This window comes from Erythrolamprus reginae, chromosome 12, assembly GCF_031021105.1.
Source record: "Erythrolamprus reginae isolate rEryReg1 chromosome 12, rEryReg1.hap1, whole genome shotgun sequence".
NCBI classification, from domain to species: domain Eukaryota; kingdom Metazoa; phylum Chordata; class Lepidosauria; order Squamata; family Dipsadidae; genus Erythrolamprus; species Erythrolamprus reginae.
In genome coordinates, this window is record NC_091961.1 from 4817652 (window position 1) to 4842951 (window position 25300).

The window sequence follows — 25300 nt, forward strand, 5'->3', positions numbered from 1 at the left end:
ATATACAGTATTGGCTAGACAAGCTGGATTAAGCCTTTTCATCTGTGATCTCATATTTTTCAGTTAGTTCTTTTCACGTTTCTGCTCATATTCCAAAAAATTCCAGAACTTGGGTCAAAAGCAAAGCTATAGAAGTAGAAAACTTGGTGTGTTTAGGTGTTGTTGTTGTTTTGTTACTTTTGCTTTGAGCCTCTTATATTATCTGTAAACCCTGGGGTTGTGCAGAACATACTGGTGGTTTGAAAAAGTCTAGGGCAGTGATGGCTAACCTTTTTGGCGCTGATTGCCAAAAGCAAATGACAAATCACAGCTTGAACTATCTTGCCTTGCGTGTAATGAGTCTCTCTCATATATTGCGTTTCACCTTTTAAGTTGCATTGCTGAAATAAATGAACTTTTGCAAGATATTCTGATTTTTTAAATTTTCACCTGTAGAAGACCTCCAAGGCCCTTTCCCACTCTGTTATTCTATTTCTATTCTAAGTATAATAAAAGAGAACTTGAAGTTAGTTATTCTTTATTCAGATCTATATTAGGAGCAACACCTACCAAAAATGCTATAGAAACACAGAGAAGACTTTACATAGTTCATACTTTTCAGACATAAAATATACATCGGTTTAACTGCATGAATTTTAGATTGTTCTAATTAACAAAGAGGAAAATCTATGCTGCTCAAAAAATGTTTCCCATAATTAGGGCACAATTGTTTAATTATTCCATCTGTAGCTTATTATGCTTCTACCAATTCCTTGCCAGCTAACTTTAGTTGGTTGTGATACTTTTTTCCCTCTAGATGGATCTGAAAATTTTATAATTGGCCACTTACACTATGAGACACCACATTTTATTTCAATGTGGCTAGGAATTATGTTTTTAAAAATCAATTTGTAATATGCTAGTTGGATAAGATGTAGCGTCACCTCCATGTATGGATGTGTGTTTCTGTTTATTGTTGTAGTTATAATATACACTGAAGATGGCATTTAATTTTGTTGTGCGAGGTGCAGTGACAATAAAGTAAACTAAAAGTACACTCTTATTCCGAAAGTATTGGTTCGTGTGTCTCAATAATTGAATGAAGTGAGTGCATTGTTTTAAATATTTTCGATTGTAGGAAGCTCTTATTGTTATGTCACAGTAGGAACTGCAACCTATAGCAATATCTAATTTAAAGCAAAGCATGGTTAAGAACAAGCATTCCCAAATTGTTCCACAAGGCTCCTAACACTATTCAAACTTTGGAAATCTCACCAAAATAAAATAAAGCAATATTTCTTCTCAAAATTGATAAGTCCTCTCTTGGACAAGCTAATTGGGTGGGGGGAGGAAGGAAGAACAAAAAATAAATAAAACTTCCTATAAGATACCAAAACCCACAATAATCTTCAGCAGTGAAAATTCAAACATAACCCAGCAACTAATACACGTATGGAGCACCTAATTCTATTGGTTGTAAACACTGAATTGAGTTTATTTAGAAGATGCAAGTAAATTGTTTTACCGGTTCCTTCTTGTCTTCAGTAGTATATATCCTAAAGGAATAGGGAAAACATCACCCACATACTCACACATACACAATTTTTTAAAAAAGTAAACATCTGTATTCATCCAGAAAAGGTTTTCGAGAATTAATTCATTTTATTTAGATCATTTATAGAGCTGCCCATCTTCTGTCAAATTCTGCATAGCTCCCAATCAATGAAGAAGGGAGGAGACTCTATGCTGTAATTGTTCCTATCACTTTTTTATGTGCTATAAGTTCAGATACAAATCTCAAATATCAGTAATGTCAAGACCCAACTTTTGGAAAAGGCAGCCCAAGGAGTAAAGCAGTATTCACGTTTTGTATTTTAGAGGGCATTATCACAAGATGTTGCTTTTCTTGGATATCATTTGCAAACTGTTACCTTTAGAGCTCTTTTCTGGATCTCTGGAAAAACAAACTCTACCTCTATTGCGAATTGCTAAATTATGGGCCAGAATTATTATGTCCTTCACCAAAGAGGCCCTCCTGCTAAAATACTTGATGGGAGGTTATTTTTAGCTGTTTTGCCGCTGAATCATAGAGCTCTTCTGATAATTTTATGCCAAATTCTCAAAGCAGCTTCATGAGAGTTTGTTGTTTCCTAGTTGACCTGATCATCCACCATATGACTGGTCCCTTGGATTTCAAGTGAATGTTGATTCACACCATTCAGTCTGTAAAGAAGCATTTTACCCTTCAATATCCTTTACTATTTGTACACCAGCAGGGGCAGAAGGTAAAAGTCCCAGGCTGGCTTTTCCACAATAAATAGAGTGCAATAGAAACAATAAATAGAAAAACCAATGTCTGTTTATCTGTCTATCTATCTCTATATACCTATCTCTGTCTATATATCTATCTGTCTCTGTATTCTATTTATCTTTATCTATCTACTATCTATCTACCATCTATCTATCTATCTATCTATCTATCTATCTATCTATCTATCTATCTATCTATCTATCTACCTACCATCTATCTATCTATCTATCTATCTATCTATCTATCTATCTATCTATCTATCTACCATCTATCTACTATCTATCTATCTATCTATCTATCTATCTATCTATCTATCTATCTATCTACCATCTATCTACTATCTATCTATCTATCTATCTATCTATCTATCTATCTATCTATCTATCTACCATCTATCTATCTATCTATCTATCTATCTATCTATCTATCTATCTATCTACCATCTATCTATCTATCTATCTATCTACCATCTATCTATCTATCTACCATCTATCTATCTATCTATCTATCTATCTATCTATCTATCTATCTATCTATCTACCATCTATCTACTATCTATCCATCTATCTATCTATCTATCTATCTATCTATCTATCTATCTATCTATCTACCATCTATCTATCTATCTATCTATCTATCTATCTACCTACCTACCTACCATCTATCTATCTATCTATCTATCTATCTATCTACTATCTATCTATCTATCTATCTATCTATCTATCTATCTACCATCTATCTATCTACTATCTATCTATCTATCTATCTATCTATCTATCTATCTATCTATCTACCATCTATCTACTATCTATCTATCTATCTATCTATCTATCTATCTATCTATCTACCATCTATCTATCTATCTATCTATCTATTTATCTACCATCTATCTATCTATCTACCATCTATCCATCTGTCCATCTGTCCATCTGTCCATCTATCCATCTATCCATCTATCCATCTATCCATCTATCCATCTATCTATCTATCTATCTATCTATCTATCTATCTATCTATCTACCATCTATCTATCTATCTATCTATCTATCTATCTATCTATCCATCTATCTATCTATCATCTATCTATCTATCTATCTCTATGTTTATCTATCTATCTATCTATCTATCACTATGTATCTTTCTATCTTTCTACCTATCTTTCTACCTGTCTACCAACCTACAGAGGTGGGTTTGAAATGGGGAGAGGAAATGGAAATTTTGCAGTATCGTTCTGCTGCCACGCCCATGAAGCCACACCCTCCATACCACGCCACATCCATTAGGCCACACCCACAAAACCAGCTCCATGTTTCCCTGAAAATAAGCCCTCCTCCACCCAAATACCATTTCCTTAGGTTAACATTAGGGAGACAGAGCTGTAGATCAGGCACCCCAAAATAATAAGACCTCCCCCAAAATAAAGCCAAGCGCTTATTTCAGGCTCCCAAAAATATAATACGGTCTTATTTTCAGGGAAACACAGTATTTACAAAATTTGAGTCCCGCCACTGACCCCTACCCCAAAGTTATATACTATCCTCTCATTTATTCAGTTTGCATACAGAGTATGGCAAATGTTGGATTAGGAAAAAACAGAATGTGGAATTAAAAACCGCGGGTGGAAATGACAGCAGCCTCAGTTGTGCTAATAATACTACTTCACTGGCAGGAAATGGGGAAGGATTCTCTCGTTGGAGATGAGAGAAGAGATTGTAAAAATCATTCTGCTGTTCAATTTTTATTTTTTTAAAAAAACCCTAAGATTATATCAACAAGCAATGTGGGCATTTGAGAAGAAGCTGACAGAAAACAAGATGGCTAAACACTTTCACACAAGCATGAACTGGCAGGGAATCAAGAAACCGCTAGTCAGTGCTGACAAAATGATGTCCATCAAGTCAAACAGAATCAGAAGTGACTGATTTAAAAAACAACAAAAACAACAAAATCTGAGGTCCCATTTAGAAGAAATGCTGCACTTTAGGTTATTCTGGTGGACTATCTTAAATATGTTTTTGTAGCATCTCTGACTGTGATTTTTTATATTTTCTTTTCTTTCAAATCTTTCCACTCGCTGGTCTATTTGCTTACATCAGTGTTTCCCAACCTTGGCAGCTTGAAGATATTTGGACTTCAACTCCCAGAATTCCCCAGCCAGCGAATGCTGGCTGGGGAATTCTGGGAGTTGAAGTCCAGATATCTTCAAGTTGCCAAGGTTGGGAAACACTGGCTTACATGAACTGCAAAAGTGCACAGGTATTATAGAGAAAGTTTTTATTTTATGTAAAGAGAGTGGACAACTATATGTAGGGGTATAGGGTTTCCTGACTGAGCAGGGGGTTGGACTAGAAGACCTCCAAGGTCCCATCCAACTCTGCTGTTGTTGTTGTGTACAAAAACAGTAATACACAACAAACGAGATGGATATGCTATGTCTGGGACTGTGTGATGTATTTTCCAGCAGACGTGGTTGGTAAATCCGCAGTAACTGAATTTAAACATGCCTGGGATAAACATGTATCCATCCCAAGATAAAATACAGGAAATAGGATAAGGACAAACTAGATGGACCATGAGGTCTTTTTCTGCCGTCAATCTTCTATGTTTCTATGTTTCTAACTAACAGGCCAAATCATTAAAGAGAGATCCAACCTAAAACTAAGGAGAAATGTCCTGAAGAGTGACTAACTAATTAACCCATCTCTAGAGGTTTTCAAGGAACAGTCCCTCCCAAAAGTGATGCAGATTTTCCCTGATTGTACAACCAGGAAGCCATAATTATGCTTAGACTGTCTACAGTCGGTCTCCCCCGTTTCTAAGAGGTCTGTAAGGGGCGTGCATAAGTGCACCACTGTGCCTACCGTCCCTGTCCTACTGTACTATTGTCCTCTTTTATCATTACTTTTACTTACTTTATATTTATAGAAACTACTACTACTGTGTTTCCCCGAAAATAAGACACTGTCTTATATTAATTTTTGCTCCAAAAGTTGTGCTACGTCTTATTTTCGGGGGGTGCCTTATATTTCTCAAATAAGACAAATTCACAGGCAGAAAAGCTGACACCCCCAAAGAAAGTGTACCATACGGTACACTGATTACGGTACGGTACCTGTCAGTATGGCACCCCCACACACAAACGACGGCACTTATATGGTACAACAGTATACTCCCGCTATTGCAGCTTCCGGCCACCAGAGGAACTACAGTCTACGCACTGTAGTGGAGACTGTAATGGCGGTGAGAAAGCAGCAGACTGTGTCTGCTGTACTGGACGGTACAAAGCGATGGAAGGGGCCAGCAGGGGACGCCACATTATTACGGTACCGCTATGAACAGCTTTGAATGGTACCGTATGTTTTTCCATTCTACCATATGTAAACTTGACTACGCCTTATTTTCGGGGGGTGCCTTATATAAGCAAATTCTGCAAAACCTCTGACACGCCTTACTTTCGGGGTACGTCTTATTTTCGGGGGGAGAGGGTATCCTACACATATTTGACAAATAAATACATAAATTTTTCCAGTATAAATTATACTGTGATGAGTCTTTTAGGGCATTTATTTCCAATTTAGTGCTCCGATTATGCTGGCTGAACATGTTTGGAATTTAGTCTGATGCTTCTGAAGAATACTTTAGAAATTCATATTCATTTTGAGCACAGTATATCCGTCTCCATATATATATATACACACTAATATATATTAATATAATAATACTATTTGGCTTCTTCTAAAATTCATAAGTGTTTGCATTTTTATGCTTTCATTCCATTGCTCCTACTGAATATAAAATTAAAGCTAAGTTCTTTTTAAGGTTTTTAGTATTCACTTGAGCCTAAGAATCCCATTTTATACAAAATAAACCAGATACAGTGATCCCCCGCTCGTTGCGAGGGTTCCGTTCCAGGAGCCCCCGCAACGAGCGGGTTTTCGCGAAGTAGCGATGCGGAAGTAAAAACACCGTCTGCGCATGTGCAGACGGTGTTTTTACTCCCACAGCGCTAGCGAGGAGCCGAAGATCGGGGGCGGGGCGGCTGTTTGCCGCCGGCATGGAGGGCTTCCTAGCAGCCCCCCAAACCCGGGTTGGGGGTCCGGGGGCGCTGGCTCTCGGCGGTTTTGAGCTGAATCCGGAAGCGAATTCGCTTCCGGATTCAGCTCAAAACCGGCGATACCAAGCGGCAAGGAACGGCTTCTCTCGGCGCTTTCGAGCTGACAGCTCGAAAGCGCCGAGAGAAGCCGTTCCTTGCCGCTTGCTATCGCCGGTTTTGAGCTGAATCCGGAAGCGAATTCGCTTCCGGATTCAGCTCAAAACCGGCGATACCAAGCGGCAAGGAACGGCTTCTCTCGGCGCTTTCGAGCTGACAGCTCGAAAGCGCCGAGAGAAGCCGTTCCTTGCCGCTTGCTATCGGCGGTTTTGAGCTGAATCCGGAAGCGAATTCGCTTCCGGATTCAGCTCAAAACCGGCGATACCAAGCGGCAAGGAACGGCTTCTCTCGGCGCTTTCGAGCTGACAGCTCGAAAGCGCCGAGAGAAGCCGTTCCTTGCCGCTTGCTATCGGCGGTTTTGAGCTGAATCCGGAAGCGAATTCGCTTCCGGATTCAGCTCAAAACCGGCGATACCAAGCGGCAAGGAACGGCTTCTCTCGGCGCTTTCGAGCTGACAGCTCGAAAGCGCCGAGAGAAGCCGTTCCTTGCCGCTTGCTATCGGCGGTTTTGAGCTGAATCCGGAAGCGAATTCGCTTCCGGATTCAGCTCAAAAGCGGCGAGAATGAACGGCGTGGGCGGGCGAAGGGCGGGCGGCAGCGAGGAGTTTGCGTGGGCGGTGGGGAAACTCCTCGCTGACGCCAGCAAGAGGGGGAAGACCCAGGGAAGCCGCTGCCATCTACGCATGCGTGCCCGGCACGCATGCGTAGATGGTATTTTTTACTTCCGGGTTGAAAAATAGCGAAGTACCCTGTTCGCAATGGTTGGGGACGCAATAAACGGGGGATCACTGTATCTCAGTGGTAGTCTCAGAGTACAGTGCCTTCTTTAAATTCAAGTGACCAGAAGAGGGCACTAAACTCTGGACTGTGTTAGAGTTTAATTTAAATACTGTACCGTACTTGGTTAAATCAGTTGCAAATGGAAAGAGGAAAGTGACAGTGAAGGAAGTTTAAAGGCAAAAAAAAAGTTGAAGAATTACAGCAATTATCTTTCATAAACCTTTTAACAAGAAATCATGTGAGTTATTTTCTGGAACATGAGCATCTATGTGCATTTGTATCTAGTGTTTGATAATGTGAGTTGGCACCCTCAGCAGCTGAAAGTAAATCAAATAAATGAATATTAGCTGATGTGACATCAGCTGAGAATAGAGAGGATTTTAAAAATCCAGTTGTTTAGCCCTGAGTGACAAATGTCATATAAACTGTATTAAAACAAGCTTAGGTAGTGGAGTATAGTATCCTAATTCTGTGTAGAATCGATGGAAAGATATCTTCCTTGACTTAAAAATAATTAAGGAATATGTGTTAAAGAAGTACTAGAGCAGTAAATATGTATCTCAACTTTCCTGCTTTTTTTAATCTCCAGAATGCTTTCTACCAACCTGGGATAAATTGTTCTATGATATACCTACTATTCTTTCTCCAGCATACAATTAACTCAATCTGTAGAGTCTGGAGGACAGAAGGAAAAGGGGGGACATGATCCAAACATTTAAATATGTTAAAGGGTTAAATAAGGTTCAGGGGGAAGTGTTTTCAATAGGAAAGTAAACATAGGAACAAGGGGGCACAATCTGAGGTTAGTTGGGGGAAAGATCAGAAGCAACCTGAGAAAATATTATTTTACTGAAAGAGTAGTAGATCCTTGAAACAAAATTCCAGCAGACGTGGTTGGTAAATCCACAGTCACTGAAGTTAAACATGCCTGGGATAAACATATATCCATCCTAAGATAAAATACAGTTTGATGGACATTTTCATTCTTAGTGATGTGCTTCAGTGGACACTATTTGACCGCCGGTGAAATTCAAAAAATTTCCCTACTGGTTCTGTGGACGTGGTTTGGTAAGCGTGGCAGGCGAAGGATATGAAAGCACAGCCAAATTGTGACTGATTTGTATGTAGGTGCGTTTGATTGAATAGATGTTTAGGTTTTTATTGTTAGTATAAGGGTTTTTATTTTTACTGCTTTTATTGTTTATTATTGTAAATTATTTTATCTTGTTATTTATTTTTAACTTTTTGTAACACTGTGCCACCCTGAGTCCCATGGGATTGGGCGGTATAAAAGCCAAGTTAGATTACATTAAATATTGCAAATTCTCCATTCCCTCCCCACTCCAGGGGGGAAAGGTTACTGCAAAATCCCCATGTCCTCCCGATCAGCTGGGATTCAGGAGGCAGAGAATAAATGGGACTGGGGCCAACCAGAGGTGGTATTTGCCGATTCTCCAAACTACTCAAAATTTCCGCTAACTATTTTCCAGAACCTTTCAGAACTTGCTGGATTTCACCCCTGGTTTGTTCTGACTTTATAGCTTAACTTTTAATGCACTATTCAAGACTCACTTATGCCGCCAGGCATGGGGGAGTTGACATATTGCTTCACCCTAGACCATTATAAGTTATGCATGGTATGTTTGTGTGTATGTTTGGTTTTATAATAAGGGTTTTTAGTTGTTTTATTATTGGATTGTTATATGTTGTTTTTTATCATTGTTGTTAGCCGCCCCGAGTCTACGGAGAGGGGCGGCATACAAATCCAATAAATAAATAAATAAATAAAATATAGATATGCTAAATGTATTACGATAACGGTTTCCAGAATGGGAGCTCTTATTGTAGGATTGCTTCAACAGCAAACTCAGAAAATATTAGGAAATACCCTGCAAATTAAAACCACTACTTCAAAAATTAGAATAAGCTCAGGTATGATGTCTATTTGTTAATTTTGCTCATCCCAGTGATGAAATTTGATAAAAAACACTATCAGTTTGAGAACCTGCTGCTTTTGTGGGACTATTTCGGTCATTTTTGGAACCTTCAGATTGTTGAGGGCAGATTTAGAATTTTGAGAAAAAAGCAATGAGTATTCTTCCCAAATGATCGCCAAAGTGCTATGACCAGATTCCTCTTCTCCAGTAGGAAATTGGCTGAAGCAAAGATAAATAACTTATCCAGAAATCTAATTTATTTTGCAGAGTTTGATTTCCAAACCGCTTTTTAAAATTTGTCGTTCTCTCTCCCACCATCCACGTCACAGACTAATTGATGAGGTGTAGGGACAAGTAATTTGGCCAAGAATTTCACTACAAGAATGGGACGAAATAATCAAATCACATATTGGCCCTACCAATACCACTAACAAACACATTTTACCAAAGCAAATTTTTGATTTTCGTACAAATATGCATTGACAAAATATCCACTCATCAAAGCCAACAGCTTACACATACATATACAGCTGCACAAAATAAATACTGTGTAAAATTAATAAAGAGAAGTAACAGATATTTGCAGACAGGCCAAGCTCCTCACCACCCCCGTTAGTCCTCAAGTTGTAGGCAGATACTATTCACAGATTATTTTTTAATTTTCTGCAGATGGCTTTGTGTGCTTCAAATGGGATGGTAAACTGCAACTGCTCCGTGGCTGGTGTTTGAATCTGGAATCTTACTTTGCATCAAGCTACATTCCCAGTTCAAGAAGTATATATGATGATGATGATGATGATGATGATGATGTCAATACAACACAGCAAACGAGATCACTATGCTGGATTTTGTATTTTATCACCAGTCGGGCACTTCCCAAGCACCTAGGACTGCGTGAGGTAGCGGCAAATTATGTTTGCCTATCCCAGTAAAGCAGCCTTTTGCAATTGACAGATGGAGATTTTGTCAATTCCGATGGTTTTCAAGTGTCCGCTGAGATCCTTTGGCCCTGCGCCCAGCGTGCCAAGTACCACTGGGACCACTTTCATGGCTTATGCCAGAGTTGTTGCAGCTCGATTTTTAGATCTTCGTATTTCACTAATTTCTCTAGCTGCTTCTCCTCAATTCTGCTGTCTCCTGGGATTGCGATGTCAATGATCCATACTTTCTTTTTCTCCACAATCAGGATGTCTGATGTGTTATGCTTCAGAATTCGGTCAGTCGGAAGTCCCACAGTAGTTTTGCTTGCTCATTTCCGACCACTTTTTAAGGCTTATGATCCCACCAGTTCTTTGCCACTGGGAAATGGTAGTTCCGGCACAAGTTCCAGTGGATCATCTGTGCCACAGCATCATGTCTATGCTTGAAGTCAGTCTGTGCAATCTTTTTGCAGCAGCTGAGTACGTGATCGATTGTTTCATCTGTTTCTTTACAGAGTCTGCACTTTGGATTGTTGATTTTTCAATTCTGGCTTTGACAGCATTTGTTCTAATGGCCTGTTCTTGTGCCGCCAGTATCAGTCCTTCTGTCTCCTTTTTGAGTGTTCCACTTGTAAGCCATGACCAGGTCTTTTCTTTATCCACTTTGCCTTCAATCTTCTCCAAGAACTGGCCATGCAATGCTTTGTTCCGCCAACTGTCCATACGACACTGAGTTACAGTTTTTCTGTACTGTATTATTATTATTATTATTATTATTATTATTATTATATATGCACACAAAGCCATGCACTAAAGGAGGGGGGGAAATTTGGTGGGTTCTAAAATTCATTAACATCATATTATAAACTTCCTAATTAACACTAAAATATACAAAGTTCTTGGGTGTTTAAGATTCCAGCGTTTAAAAATCCCCAGGAGAATCTTGGGGGTGGAGGTGTCTAAAATGTTATAATCAAAAGGAAATTATATTCTCAGGGTCAGACATAGTCAGTTCCTTATTCTCAGCATCTTATTATTATTATCCTAAATGTGAAATGTTGTATTAATGTGATATCAAGCAGACTTTCTCGCTATAGAAGCACAGTGTTTTGAGCAGCTGTTAGGATTGGCTAGCAAAGTATAATTAAATTGCAGCTCACTATAAACTGTAATTTATATAGTAGTTCTCCTATATAACCCGATATTCCTGCCAGCCCAATAAGGTGCAGAGAATTTGAAGGTTCCTAGGCATTGGGAAGAAATTCAGTGATTGTCCGAGCATCCCTTGAAAATTAGCTTTTGCCTAAATTTACCAGCTGGCTTCTCGGTAGGGATTACCAGTTGGCCGGTCTTGTCTTTTGAGTTAAATGAATGGGACTGCAGGAGTGTGTTTAGCAACATAATCAAAGATCCTTAAGACTCTGTGGCTATTGTGAAGAGCAAAAAGGATTCCCGCTTACTGCCACTAGGACATCATTAATCTTGGTGGGAAATCTTTAGGACCCCATTCACCCAGAACAGCCCCGGTTAACAAGGCAGATAAATTATAAGATTCCAGCTGTGCTGATAGCAGGACAAAAAGAGAACTCTTAGTTTTTTTGGAATACTATGTCCAGTTCTGGAGACCTCACCTACCAAAAGATATTGATCAAATTGAACGGATCCGAAGACGGGCTACAAAAATGGTGGAAGGTCTTAAGCATAAAACTTATCAGGAAAGACTTCATTAACTCAATCTGTCTAGTCTGGAGGAGAGAAAGGAAAGGGGGGATACACTTGAAACATTTAAATATGTTAAAGGGTTAAATAAGGTCCAGGAGGGAAGTGTTTTTAATAGGAAAGTGAACACAAGAACAAGGGGACACAATCTGAGGTTAGTTCGGGGAAAGATCAAAAGCAATTTGAGAAAATATTATTTGACTGAAAAGAGTAGTAGATGCTTGGAACAAACTTCCAGCAGACGTGGTTGGTAAATCCACAGGAACTGAATTTAAACATGCCTGGGATAAACATCCATCCATCCTAAGATAAAATACAGGAAATAGTATTAGGGCAGACTAGATGGACCAGGAGGTCTTTTTCTGCCGTCAGACTTCTATGTATGTGCAGGAAGCAAAGTCTCACCAGGGGATGTGCATGCGCATGAAATTTTGGTAACTTTTTTGCTTCTGCGCATGTGCAGAAGCAAAAAAATCACTGAAATCTCTCGCACGCATGTGTCCCGTTGCAAGATTTTGCTTTCTGCACATGCACAAAAACAAAATCTCGCTGGGACGCGCATGCACGCAAGCCAGAGACTGAAAGTGGGTGCAGCTCCAGTTTTACTAGCAGTGTGGTGTCCCCATCTGTACCAATAGGGACCCAATACTGTTCCATACTGTGAACTGGAATATCAAAGTCATAGAAGAAAGTTGATTAGATTGATTGATTTATATTAGATGAGAGAGAGAGAGAGAGATTAGATATTGATTAGATTGATTGATATTGAGAGATAGATAGATAGATAGATATTGATTAGATTGATTGATTAATTGATTGATTGATATTAGAAGATGGATGGATGGATGGATGGATGGATGGATGGATGGATGGATGGATGGATGGATGGATGGAAGATAGAGACATACATAGATTAATAGATAGATAGATAGATAGATAGATAGATAGATAGATAGATAGAGACATACGTAGATAGATTAATTGATTGATGATAGGTAGGTGGGTAGATAGATAGATAGATATTGATTAGATTGATTGATTGATTGATATTAGAAGATGGATGGATGGATGGATAGAAGATAGAGACATACATAGATTAATAGAGATAGATAGATAGATAGATAGATAGATAGATAGATAGATAGATAGAGACATACGTAGATAGATTAATTGATTGATGATAGGTAGGTAGGTAGATAGATAGATATTAAATATTGATTAGATTGATTGATTGATTTATATTAGATAGATAGATAGATATTAAATATTGATTAGATTGATTGATTGATTTATATTAGATAGATAGATAGATAGATAGATAGATAGATAGATAGATAGATAGATAGATAGATAGATAGATAGATAGATATAAAAGGTAGACAGACAGACAGACAGATGTGCTTAGTCGTAGTTTGAGCAAAGTAGTGTAGCCTCCAGTATATTCCACTCTCTCCATCTGGCCAGGGAAAGGGCAGCAATGGCGAGAGCAGAGGTTAGCTATATATTTCCAGCTTCTAAGAATAAGCAAAAGCTTCAATAAGAGCAAGATGCCATGATATAATTTTGCAGGAAATGAGCTGCAGACATGGAGTAAGTCGAGTGTGAAGTCCCTCATTGTTCCAATGCAGTTTGGATTTCAGCCTTTCTCACCCATTGTGGTTGACTTTCTTCCACCCCCTTCTCCTTGTTGGTTGGTAGTGCTGGTGAGTCATCCACACACAAGATTAGCGAGTGTGCTGCCCTGTTTGTATTTAAGCCATAAAGACTGCAATGTATTCGTAAACCATTTTCAATCTCTAATTTGCAGTGGGAGTAGAGGGGAAATGGTAAGGGGTTATTGGATATTTCATCCAACAGGGTGGGTTTCATAGTTTACTCCAATTTTGGTTTTGCTCATTAAAGTAATGAAATGACATCTCAAGTTGCCAGTTGGGAACATCTGTTTCCAAAGTCATCGTTTTCAACTAAAAGTGTTTTCTTCTTGGTCCTTGCTCAACTTCTTATTCTTTTCTTTGGAATTGTTGCTGAGCCCTTTTGTATGCCGCCCCGAGTCTGTGGAGAGGGGCGGCATACAAATCTAAATAAACATAAACATAAACAAACATAATACTGTACTTCACTATACCTATACCTACTGTATTTTATTTATTTATTTATTTTATATATTTATTTTGTCCAATACACAATGAGGGTTTTCACTATACCTATACCTACTTTGCTTTTGTTTATACCACATCTGTTATCTTGTACAAATTTTGACAAATAAATTAAATAAAATGATCCTGAGGTCAGCTTTCTTATCAGCAATATTTTTCACTAGGTTACGAGCAGGATATTAAAGACAAGCAATGTCAAAAGTGGACTGAATCAGGAAAATTCAAAGGGGAAAAATGTGGGTTTTCAAAGAAGAATTGGGTGCTTGAAATCTGTGCAGAAATATCTCAAACTCCCACAAGACTCAAGGGATAGAAACATAGAAGATTGAGGGCAGAAAAAGACCTCATGGTCCATCTAGTTGCCCTTATACTATTTCCTGCATTTTATCTTAGGATGGATTGCCTTTCTCTTAGTTAGTTATTGGTTATTGGTTATTAAACCATGTTTTGGATTTACAGACTACATTAATCATAACGTAATCAACAGGATTGAGTTGGTGCAGAACAAATGAACTCCTAAGGAAGGTTAAAGCACATCTGGAATACTGTGTCCAGTTCTGGAGACCCCACCTACAAAAAGATATGGATCAAATTGAACTGGTCCAAAGACGGGCTACAAAAATGGTGGAAGGTCTTAAGCATAAAACTTATCAGGAAAAACTTCATGAACTCAATCTGTGTAGTCTGGAGGAGAAAGGTCACAAGCAACATAAGAAAATATTATTTCACTGAAAGAGTAGTAGATGCTTGGAACAAGCTTCCAGCAGACGTGGTTGGTAAATCCACAGTCACTGAATGTAAACATACCGGGGATAAACATATATCCATCCTAAGATAAAATACAGGAAATAGTTTAAGGGCAGACTAGATGGACTATGAGTTCTTTTTCTGCCGTCAATCTTCTGTGTTTCTGTTTCTAAAGCTAACCATGCTAGCATATTGTTACAAACGCTTTACAAGCCGTTTAACTAACCTGATTAAGCATGTTGTGCAAACAGACTTTCTGCATAGGCTGTTCCTAGAACTTTGCAAACCAATTATTGTTTGTAAGTCGGATTTGCTTCCTCCAAAAGTAATGGCAAGTCCCTTGGATAAACATGAATGACCTGGCATTGCGCAACTTGCACTCTCTCAATCAAAGTAGCCACTCGAGCTCCATGACTGCACTTCCCTATCATTTATTCAGATGTCACTGTATGTATACCAAGGTCAGGCAGCAAGGCCTGTTCTAGAGCAGGACCTTCCCTCTACCACACAGTAGTGAAACTTCAGCCTCTTCGCTGTTAAACTTTAGCTTCTTCACCCTTGAAGATTATTGACTCCCAAGTCTGTAAGCATGAAGGTGTTAGCATCCCAAGGAATGCACCCATGGAAAAACCAACCCCAAGACTCTTGAGTTCCTCAAAGAACAGTTTAATATAGTGAAGAGGGAGATTGTGATCCTCTTATATAGAGCACTGGTGAGACCACATTTGGAATACTGTGTTCAGTTCTGGAGAATGGTGGAAGATCTTAAGCATAAAACGTATCAGGAAAGACTTCATGAACTCAATCTGTCTAGTCTGGAGGACAGAAGGGAAAGTGGGGGACATGATCGAAACAATTAAATATGTTAAAGGGTTAAATAAGGTCCAGGAGGGAAGTGTTTTTAATAGGAAAGTGAATACAAGAACAAGGGGACACAATCTGAAGTTAGTTGGGGGAAAGATCAAAAGCAACATGAGAAAATATTATTTTACTGAAAGAGTAGTAGATGCTTGGAACAAACTTCCAGCAGACGTGGTTGGTAAATCTGCAGTAACTGAATTTAAACATGCCTGAGGTAAACATATATCCATTGCAAGATAAAATACAGGAAATAGTATAAGGGCACACTAGATGGACCATTAGGTCTTTTTCTGCCGTCAGTCTTCTATGTTTCTATGTTTCTATGATGAATCTATGGCATGGGTGCCACAGTTGGCACCCGATGCCATATCTACTGGCGCACGAGGCATCACCCTAGCTCAGCTCCAATGTTCATGTGTGTGCCCACCAGCTGATTTTTGGCTCACACAGAGGCTCTGAGAGGGCATTTTTGGCTTCCAGAGAGCTTTCAAGGACATGGGGTGTGGCGTTTTTACCTTCTTCCTGCTCCAGGGAAGCCTTTGGAGCCTGGAGAGGGCAAAACACAAGCCTACTGGGCCCACCAGAAATTGGGAAACAGTCCATTTCCAGAGGGCCTCCGGTGGGTAAGGGAAGCTGTTTTCGCCTTCCCCAGGCATTGAATTATGGGTGTGGGCACTCGTGCATGTGCGATAGCATGCATACATGCTCTTTTGGTACCCGAGGAAAGAAAGGTTCATCATCGCTGGCACATATTGGCACAAACTGGTGAAAACCAACTCTGAAGTTTCCCACGGCTTTCACCTAATTAAAAGTAAATGTTTTCCCTTCCCCCCCCCCATTTAATAGTCATGAACTATTTTACCCCTCCAGTTTTACAGTTGTGTAGCAACCCCAATGTCAGAAATAAGTTCATTTCTGAAGGTAATATCACAATGCAAGTAAATGATTTGTAACCATGGGAGAGGCTGATGTAAGCCATAACCAGCATGTAATTATGCTGGGTTTGCTAATTGTGCTGCAACCTGATTGGCTGTAACCTATATAAAGAGGAACACACTTGCATGGGTGTGGCTTTGTTACAGAGAGTGGTTTGTTACAGAGTGGTTTGATACAAAGTGGTTTGTTACAGTAAGTTGTTCGTTATAGAGTGGTTTGTAGTTTAGTGGTTAGTGCTTAATGTTTGCAGTGGTGGATATTATAATAGTTATATAAAAGTTTTGAATGATAGTTTATTTAGAGAAGCAGTTTGATAAAAAAGCAGTAATCTTTACAAGAAAGCCTGCTGCTGTGTTTCATTGAAGACTTCAATTAGGTATACAGTGTTCCCTCGATTTCCGCAGGGGATGCGTTCCGAGACCGCCCGCGAAAGTCGAATTTCCGCGAAGTAGAGATGCGGAAGTAAATACACTATTTTTGGCTATGAACAGTGTCACAAGCCTTCCCTTAACACTTTAAACCCCTAAATTACAATTTCCCATTCCCTTAGCAACCATTTAGATTATTACTCACCATGTTTATTTATTAAAGTTTATTTAAAAAAATATTTATTAAAGGCGGACAAAAGTTTGGCGATGACATATGACATCATCAAGCAGGAAAAACCGTGGTATAGGGGAAAAAACTGCAGAGTATTTTTTAATTAATATTTTTGAAAAACCGTGGTATAGGCTTTTCGCGAAGTTCGAACCCACAAAAATCGAGGGAACACTGTAGTGGTTAACTGTGGCTACTTGGTAGGTTTAACATCCATGTACGCAAACTCTCTCTGCTCAACAGGTTATGGTCCAAGTAGCTCTGCCCAACACAGCTCCAAGACGGCTTCAGCCAGGCTCACTTCAGGGCTGACTGTGCAGTAGTGAAACTGCAGCTTCTTCGCTGTTAAAACCTCTTCAGCTTCTTCGTCCTTGAACACCATTGACTCCCAAGCCTGTAAGCGTGTAGCAACTCGCTTTTCGGCTGGTTCTTCCTTCACGTCAGCTACATCGCCCCTTGTTCTCTAATGGATCCATTGCCTTGGAGGCAGCTGGTGAAGCAACTGCAGTTGGCTAATCCTTTTGCAAGAGCTTCGGGGTCATTTCGTGATATATATTAAACACTCAGATTTGAATTTAGATAAAGCAGGTAGCCTTCCCAGCTCGATGACAATTGCAGCATTACACAGGCAACATGGGCAAGTCCAGGTGGGGCCCTAACAATCCAACAGTTCCTACCCAGCTGATCCTCCGTTTCCATCTTAATCCTGTGTCATGGCTTCATCAAATCCCTTCCATTCTCAGAATACTTATCTTGGCAGTTTCTGTCCCATTGCTCCCAGCTGGCGGGCTTAGGAACTAGGCCTGGGAAAAGTCCCTAGCAGACTCCGTCTATCCTTTAGCAGAGAAGCAGAAAGAGCCCGAGGGTGGAGGAATCATGCTATTAATGTCTAGCATGTAGTGTATTAGTTAAGACAGTGATTTTTCAACCTTTTTTGAGCCGCGGCACATTTTTTACATTTACAAAATCCTGGCGCGCACCACTAACCAAAATGACATTCTAACACAGTACGTATTATACATATAGATTAGAATAGAATTTTATTGGCCAAGTGTGATTGGACATACAAGGAATTTGTCTTGGTGCATATGCTCTCAGTGTACATAAAATAAAATATACATTTGTCAAGAATCATGTGGTACGACACTTAATGATTGTCATAGGGGTCAAATAAGCAATGAAGAAGCAATATTATTAAAAATAGTTGGGGGAAAGATCAAAAGCAATGTGAGAAAATATTATTTCACTGAAAGAGTAGTAGATGCTTGGAACAAACTTCCAGCAGACGTGGTTGGTAAATCCACAGTAACTGAATTGAAACATGCCTGGGATAAACATAGATCCATTGTAAGATAAAATACAGGAAATAGTATAAGGGCAGACTAGATGGACCATGAGGTCTTTTTCTGCCGTCAGTCTTCTATGTTTCTAATCGTAGGATATACGCAACAAGTTACAGTCATACAGTCAACATGGGAGGAAATGGGTGAAAGGAATGATGAGAAAAACTAGTAGAATAGAAGTGCAGATTTAGTAGAAAGTCTGACAGTGTTGAGGGAATTATTTGTTTAGTAGAGTGATGGCGCTCGGAAAAAAACTGTTCTTGTGTCTAGTTGTCTTGGTGTGCAGTGCTCTGTAGCGACGTTTTGAGGGTAGAAGTTGAAAGAGTTTGTGTCCAGGATGTGAGGGGTCAGTAAATATTTTCCCCGCCCTCTTTTTGTTAATAATATAGTTTCTAAATGTATTTATACTCACTTAGTGTGAAACCTGGGCCTGTTTCGATGAACACAAAAGGGCAGGAACGATAGAAAGACACAAACAAAGCTCTTCCTCAACAGTTCTCAGTCTTTTAGTTTTTATCACAGTCAAGCTTGAGAAGCTCAGCTCAAATAGATATGTGGTTGAAAATGGGAGCAATCTTTGTTGGCCAGAATGGGGAACTCCTTGGCGACAGATAACCAAAAACTATCCAAAGGAAGATCAGCAAACTTTAGCTTTAAACCATGGTTAGAAATCGGGATCAAAGGGAGGAGTAACAGCTTCAACTACTCGCCACGGCCACACAATGACAAGTGCACGGCAGCCCAAGCGGGGACCTTCCTGGGTGTGGATGAGAGGCGGCCTGCTATCGGTCCATCGCTAGTGATCGGGATGAATCCTAGAAGGTGATTGGTCAGTGAGCATTCCCTGTGCCTCCACTCTTCCTGTTGCTGATAGCTGGAGGGATTGCGAGGGGAATGTTTATGTTCGGATGGAGGCGGCTAGCGGCAGGCCGGATAAATGGCCTCTGCGGACCGTAATTTAATTTCCCCATGGCACACCTGACCATGTCTCACGGCACACTGGTTGAAAAACACTGTGTTAAGGTAACATCTTCAACAGGGGTTCCTCCTGGTTCGAACCAGCGCACCTGAACTGGTAGTGACCAGCTGGTGACATCATGATGACATCACCGACCTAGTTCAGTCGATGGACCGCCATCTTTTTTTTTTAATTTTAATTTTATTTTTATTTTTATTTTTTAAATGGAATTTATTTTTTCTTCTGAGCGTGCAAAGAAACCAAGTTTCCAGCACTGTGCATGCGGTTACCATCTTGGTTTGGTTTTCTTTTTTGCTTTTTTTTAAAAAAATTGGCTTTGCACAGGAGGAAGCGAACTGGTAGCGAGGAAAGCTAGAACCCACTCCTGATCATCAATAATAGTAGGTTGTAAATCCGGTCGCTACCTATTTTCTCATGTGTTTGTGTGTGACACTTACGTGCATGCGCAGAAGCATTCTAGCGGGGGGCCAGAGCTCCCACTGCCAGAGATACTGGTTCACCGAACCGGGCCGAACCAGGATTAACCCACCCACTGACCTTCAAGAGGACTAACCAAGGAGTTATAGAATACCATAGTAAACTTTGTAAACTTCTTCAGCTATAGATTACATTAAACAGAAACCATATGGAAATGGGTGTTGGGGGAGTGAGGAGAGAAAACCTCCAGTACGACGCAAACATTTGCTTTACAAATTCAAATTAAGGTCACGTGACTCCTGTATGAGAAATAGGAGCTGTTTTTGCTTTGCTATTTGCTTCAAGTAGTTAAACATTTTATACCAGTTCTGGATTAGACAGATTAGTGAAAGACAGATCTGAAAACGGTCTTACCAATTCTAATGGCCAGACATTATCTCCAAGTTAAGAACCAGGGCCATGCTGGAAAACAATTGCAAAAAGAGGACACTGCTTCTGTCCCGAAAGTATGTGAAATAAAATTCCATGTTGCAGTCTTACTGATCAAATTGCAACTTCTGGAACTCCCAAGAAGAATGAAAGGACAGCACGTTTACACCACATTTGGAATACTACGTTCAGTTCTGGAGACCTCACCTACCAAAAGATATTGACAAAATTGAACGGGTCCAAAGACGGGCTACAAGAATGGTGGAAGGTCTTAAGCATAAAAGTTATCAGGAAAGACTTAATGAACTCAATCTGTAGAGTCTGGAGGACAGAAGGAAAAGGGGGGACATGATCGAAACATTTAAATATGTTAAAGGGTTAAATAAGGTCCAGGAGGGAAGTGTTTTTAATAGGAAAGTGAACCCAAGAACAAGGGGGCACAATCTGAAGTTAGTTGGGGGGAAAGATCAAAAGCAACGTGAGAAAATATTATTTTACTGAAAGAGTAGTAGATCCTTGGAACAAACTTCCAGCAGAAGTGGTAGATAAATCCACATTAACTGAATTTAAACATGCCTGGGATAAACATATATCCATCCTAAGATAAAAATACAGGATATAGTGTAAGGGCAGACTAGATGGACCATGAGGTCTTTTTCTGCCGTCAGTCTTCTATGTTTCTATGTTTCTAAGTTTGGAAAAACTGTTATCCTAAATATACTTAGTTATTATTCTTCTGGCTCTGCTTACATTTTCGTGAACAGCCAAAGATGGAGTAAATACTCAGAATGAAAACATAACCTCAGTTTTTTTTTAAAAAAAACTATAATATACCTGTGTCTTGTAATGAATGGCTAGCATGTCAAAATCAGAAAGTGCAGTATAATTCTCCATAGAGGTTGGAAGAGTATCTCTTTGTCTGTAGTATCAGGCGTGGACCGAAAAGAAGATGCCACTTGTTAATGCTTCTGTGCCATTTACTTTTGACTTAGAAACACATATGGACACATGCATAACTATTCATGCTGCCACTAAGTTATAAATTCTTCACAGCGTGTAGCAGCAAAAATTTCCTGTACAGGTTAAGAGACATGAAACTAATCCAATTCTGGTTTCAGTATACACCTCATCAGTCTGGAACCTGCACTGCCTTTCGGACATTAGTACAACCCAGCAAGTCCAGAGATACTTCACGCAAAGAGTCCTCCACTCCTCTGCTCACAACAGGACACTTTATGCCACCAGACTTGAAATTTTGGGCTTAGACAACTCCGCCACTTTCGATCCAACCTAAGTGTAGCACACAAAATTATCTGCTACAATGTCCTACCTGTCAATGACTACTTCAGCTTCAACCACAACAACACACGAGCACATGTCTGGAATGCACCACCTGACTCTGTGGTTTCTTTCCCAAACCCCAAAAACTTTAACCTTAGACTGTCTACAGTCAACCTCACCCCATTCCTAAGAATTCTGTAAAGGCATAAGTCCACCATTGTGCTATCATCCCTGTCTTACTGTCCTATTGTCCAAACTTATTTGTACCTACTTTGCTTTTGTATATTATATGAATATACAAAAGCAAAGTATGTTTATATGAGTACCTGCTATCTTGTACATGTTTTGACAAACAAACAAATAAACAAACAAACAAATAAATAAATAAATAAAATACAATCTTAATCTAAACCGCTCCAAACATGATTGCAAAAAAATCGACTACATCAACAGAGTGATCAATGCCTGGAATTCACTATTCAACTCTGCAGTTTCTTTCCCAAACCCCCAAATCTTTAACCTTATTCTGTCTACCGTTGACCTCACCCCATTCCTAAGAGTGGGGGCGTGCATAAGCACACCAGTGTGCCTACTGTCCCTGTCCTAAAGTCCCCATATATTCGAAAAATATCATGCACTCATAATAATCATGCTTGTACTTCTTATATATTCACAATCATGTTTATACTTCTTTTACACTTTATCTGTAAATCATATACACCAATAAATAAATCAATAAATAAATCTCTTTGTTTGCAGTCAATAATGACTTAGTGGCACGTAATGTCTCATTATTTCACATCCTAAAAGCAGATTGAGCGACAACTGAAGTTAAAGGCCAACATTTAAATAATCCAGAGAGAATTAGTTTGCTTTCCTCTTCCTAATTCTGTTGGGCCTGATGTAACCAAGGCACAGGCCAAAATGTGAAACATTTTATAGTGTCAGACCAGAAAAACTGGCAGGCACAATCCAAGGATACATATGTTGAAATCTACAACACACCTATCTAGAGTGGAAATGCAATTAATGGCCACAAATCAACAAAGCCTTCTTAGTTGTGACAGGGAGCATTCCAGAATCCAGATGGATGGTTTTTTCTGGTTCTCCTTGGCAGGAAAGGTACTTTGCCGTCAGAAAATTGTGCTCATGTAATTTTATTTTTCTGTGAATTCCGGATCCTAGAGCATTAGAGTTTGGTGTCTAAGAAACACATTTGAAACAGATACTACCTTTCAAAAGGACCCAGTGATTTTGAAACTTCAAAACCGTTCAACATAGGAGCACAAGATTCTGATTTTAGAGATAAAAGTTGTGGTTAGAAGATGCCAAAACGTCATCTTGGTTTTATCTCCATACAGTTGATTTGCCTCCTTTCCAGTGTACATTTCTTTTCAACCAAGCTCCATACGTGGAAAAAAAATTTACCAGCAAATTTTGCAGCATATGGGAAAAGTTTGCCTAATTTCCCATTGAGTAACTGTATCACGGGCCCTATCGCTTCTAAGAGCAAGGTTTTTTAGATCTTTCTCTTTCCTTTCCAGGTTCCTGGAACATAAACAACTTTGTGGATCGGTTTCATCTTGGAACACCTGTGGCTTCAACCCAGTTTATCACTAAGGATTACCATGACTAGTAATACCGATAGAAGCACCAAGAGTATCACCATCATGACTCTCAATGATTTAGTTTGATTTCTTCCCTGTGGAGCAGAAAAACGCTCCCAAATCAAAGCGAATCTTTCTCTTCATTCAACAAACATGGGCTGGAGTTTTGCATGATCAGTAGGCTATGATTTTATTTTAGGATTCATTATGTTTTTCATCTGACATAATCGTCCCCACCAAGTATATAACAGAAAATGTAGCACATTCACTGCAGAACATGTATGGCCTTAGAGTTAAATATGCCCATATTTTCATATTAGCTTGGAAGCAAAGTGACAATATAGCCACCAACCTATAATAATTCCTTAAACACTGAAACATGGCCCCTTACCAGCTCAGGTTTCTGCCGAATATGAATTCTGTTAATCCAACTGTGATTATATATACCGTATTTTTAAGACTATGAGATGCACCTGACTATAAGACGCACCTAAATTTAAAAGAGGAAAACAACAACAATAAAAGGTTTTGGCCTCTCTGTGCTCCATTTTCAGCCCTTTTTGGGCAAGTCATTTTCCAGCCCTTTTCTGCCTATTTTTGAGAATTTTGGGGTGATTTTTGAGGCTTTTTTTGGCTCATTTTTGAGGCTTTAAGCCAAAAATGGGGCCAAAAAGCTTCAATAATGGGCTGAAAAAAACCTCATAAATATTTCCAAAAAAGAGGCTAAAAGGACTGAATAAAGGCCTGAAAAAGCCCAAAAAAAGCCCGCAAAACAGGGCATGTGGAGGCAAAAAAATTGTTGCCAGATCGGCGTGGCTTTGGCAATATTTGGTGTATAAGACGCACAGACATTTTCACCCCCTTTTGAGAGACAAAAAAGTGCATTTTATAGTCTGAAAAATATGGTATATATAAGAATATTCTCCCCAAAGATTTTTTTTTACTATTAAACGGTCCATAGCCTACTCATGAGCAACAACAACACATGTTCCAGCCTTTTGTTTTAGATATTTGCTTGACATCAAATTACTTTCGTATACTCTTTTATGACACTACCATTCATGATTTCTCTTCCCAGGCTACGTGTTATTTGCAAATACACATCCATGTTTCACTCTTGAATTAATACCTGCCATTTACTTCAGCATTCAATTAAAAACAGCATTTCATCATTGCTTTCTCAAGCTTTTTTATTGCATGGTTGGGAAATGGAACCTCACTGAAATTGGACATAAGCCTCATATTATATTATATTTTTATTGTATTTTTTTTTCCTGGTATCAATATTTCTTCTTTGAGGAACTACTCTTTTCTGTAATACCCCCCAAGTACTGGAAGATGCTCAAAATTTGGGTGTGTCTTATACTACAAATGTAGTTTTTACTAAACTTTTTTTTTAGCCCTAACGAGGTGCTAATGTGGTCTTCCGTGTTTTGCTAGCTAAGCAATCTTCCCTTTGCCTGCTTCTTTCATTGCTGCTCCCTCCGACAATCAGCTGAGCCTTTTTTCAGCCCTAACCAGGTGCTAACAGTGAAGCAATCCTCCGTGTTTTGCTAGCTAAGCAATCTTCCCTTTGCCTGCTTCTTTCATTGCTGCTCCCTCTGACAATCAGCTGAGCCGTTTTTCAGCCCTAACCAGGTACTAACAGTGAAGCGATCTTCTGTGCTTTGCTAGCTAAGCGATCTTCCCTTTGCCTGCTTCTTTCATTGCTGCTCCCTCCGACAATCAGCTGAGCCTTTTTTCAGCCCTAACCAGGTGCTAAGAGTGAAGCAATCCTCCGTGTTTTGCTGGCTAAGCGATCTTCCCTTTGCCTGCTTCTTTCATTGCTGCTCCCTCCGACAATCAGCTGAGCCTTTTTTCAGCCCTAACCAGCTGCTAACAGTGAAGCAATCCTATGTGTTTTGCTAGCTAAGCGATCTTCCCTTTGCCTGCTTCTTTCATTGCTGCTCCCTCTGACAATCAGCTGAGCCGTTTTTCAGCCCTAACCAGGTACTAACAGTGAAGCGATCTTCTGTGCTTTGCTAGCTAAGCGATCTTCCCTTTGCCTGCTTCTTTCATTGCTGCTCCCTCTGACAATCAGCTGAGCCTTTTT

At 39.5% G+C, this 25300-nt stretch overlaps 1 protein-coding gene across 2 annotated transcripts in view; it reads left to right on the forward strand.

Moving 5' to 3' along the window:
• PEBP4 (phosphatidylethanolamine binding protein 4) overlaps positions 1-24380 on the forward strand; it is a 257724-nt gene extending 233344 nt beyond the window's left edge. For both annotated transcript variants that reach the window (XM_070765245.1, XM_070765242.1), the window contains exon 7: positions 23146-24380. In XM_070765245.1, the coding sequence (XP_070621346.1) occupies positions 23146-23237 (92 nt within the window). In that variant the 3' untranslated portion in view covers positions 23238-24380. The remainder of the gene's footprint in view (positions 1-23145) is intronic.
• The last annotated feature ends 920 nt before the right edge of the window (positions 24381-25300 follow it).